Source organism: Plasmodium relictum, assembly GCF_900005765.1.
Source record: "Plasmodium relictum strain SGS1 genome assembly, contig: PRELSG_99_v1_15, whole genome shotgun sequence".
NCBI lineage: Eukaryota > Apicomplexa > Aconoidasida > Haemosporida > Plasmodiidae > Plasmodium > Plasmodium relictum.
The window spans coordinates 2597-3017 of NW_021628772.1; the positions used below are offsets into that span (position 1 = coordinate 2597).

General features: G+C 24.2%; 1 protein-coding gene across 1 annotated transcript in view; it reads right to left on the reverse strand.

Annotated features, from left to right (window-relative positions):
* The window catches only part of PRELSG_9902100 (reticulocyte binding protein, putative), a gene marked incomplete at both ends in the record, with an annotated part of 4048 nt that overhangs the window by 2436 nt on the left and 1191 nt on the right, over window positions 1–421 (reverse strand). The window contains one exon of the mRNA XM_028677389.1: window positions 56–394. Within this exon, the coding sequence (XP_028531367.1) occupies window positions 56–394 (339 nt within the window). The remainder of the gene's footprint in view (window positions 1–55; window positions 395–421) is intronic.

Below are 421 nucleotides of genomic sequence, written 5' to 3' on the forward strand. Positions count from 1 at the left end.
ATTTGATTTTATTTTAGTATCTTCAAATTTGTGTGCAATATTATTTTCTTCTAACTTTAATTCCTCTAAAATAGTGACAGTATTGTCAATTTTTAATTTTATTGATTTTATTAAAAGTTCAAAGCTTTCCTTTTCTTTATCAGCTAATCTTTTTATCTCCTCCAAAATTCCTTCTTCATAAGATTTCTCATATATTTCCATTTCACTCTCCATACTATTAACGGTATTTTCTATTTCTTTTATTCTACTTGATTCCGTGCTTAAAATTTGTTTATTACTTTCCATTTTTTTTAAAACTTCTAAAACGTTTTTCAAATTGTCTTCCTCAATTTTTAGTTTACTAGAGATATCTTCTTCATCTGTTTCATTTTTTGTTGAAATGGATTCAAATGCACTTTCAGAATTATCTAAAATAGTTGAT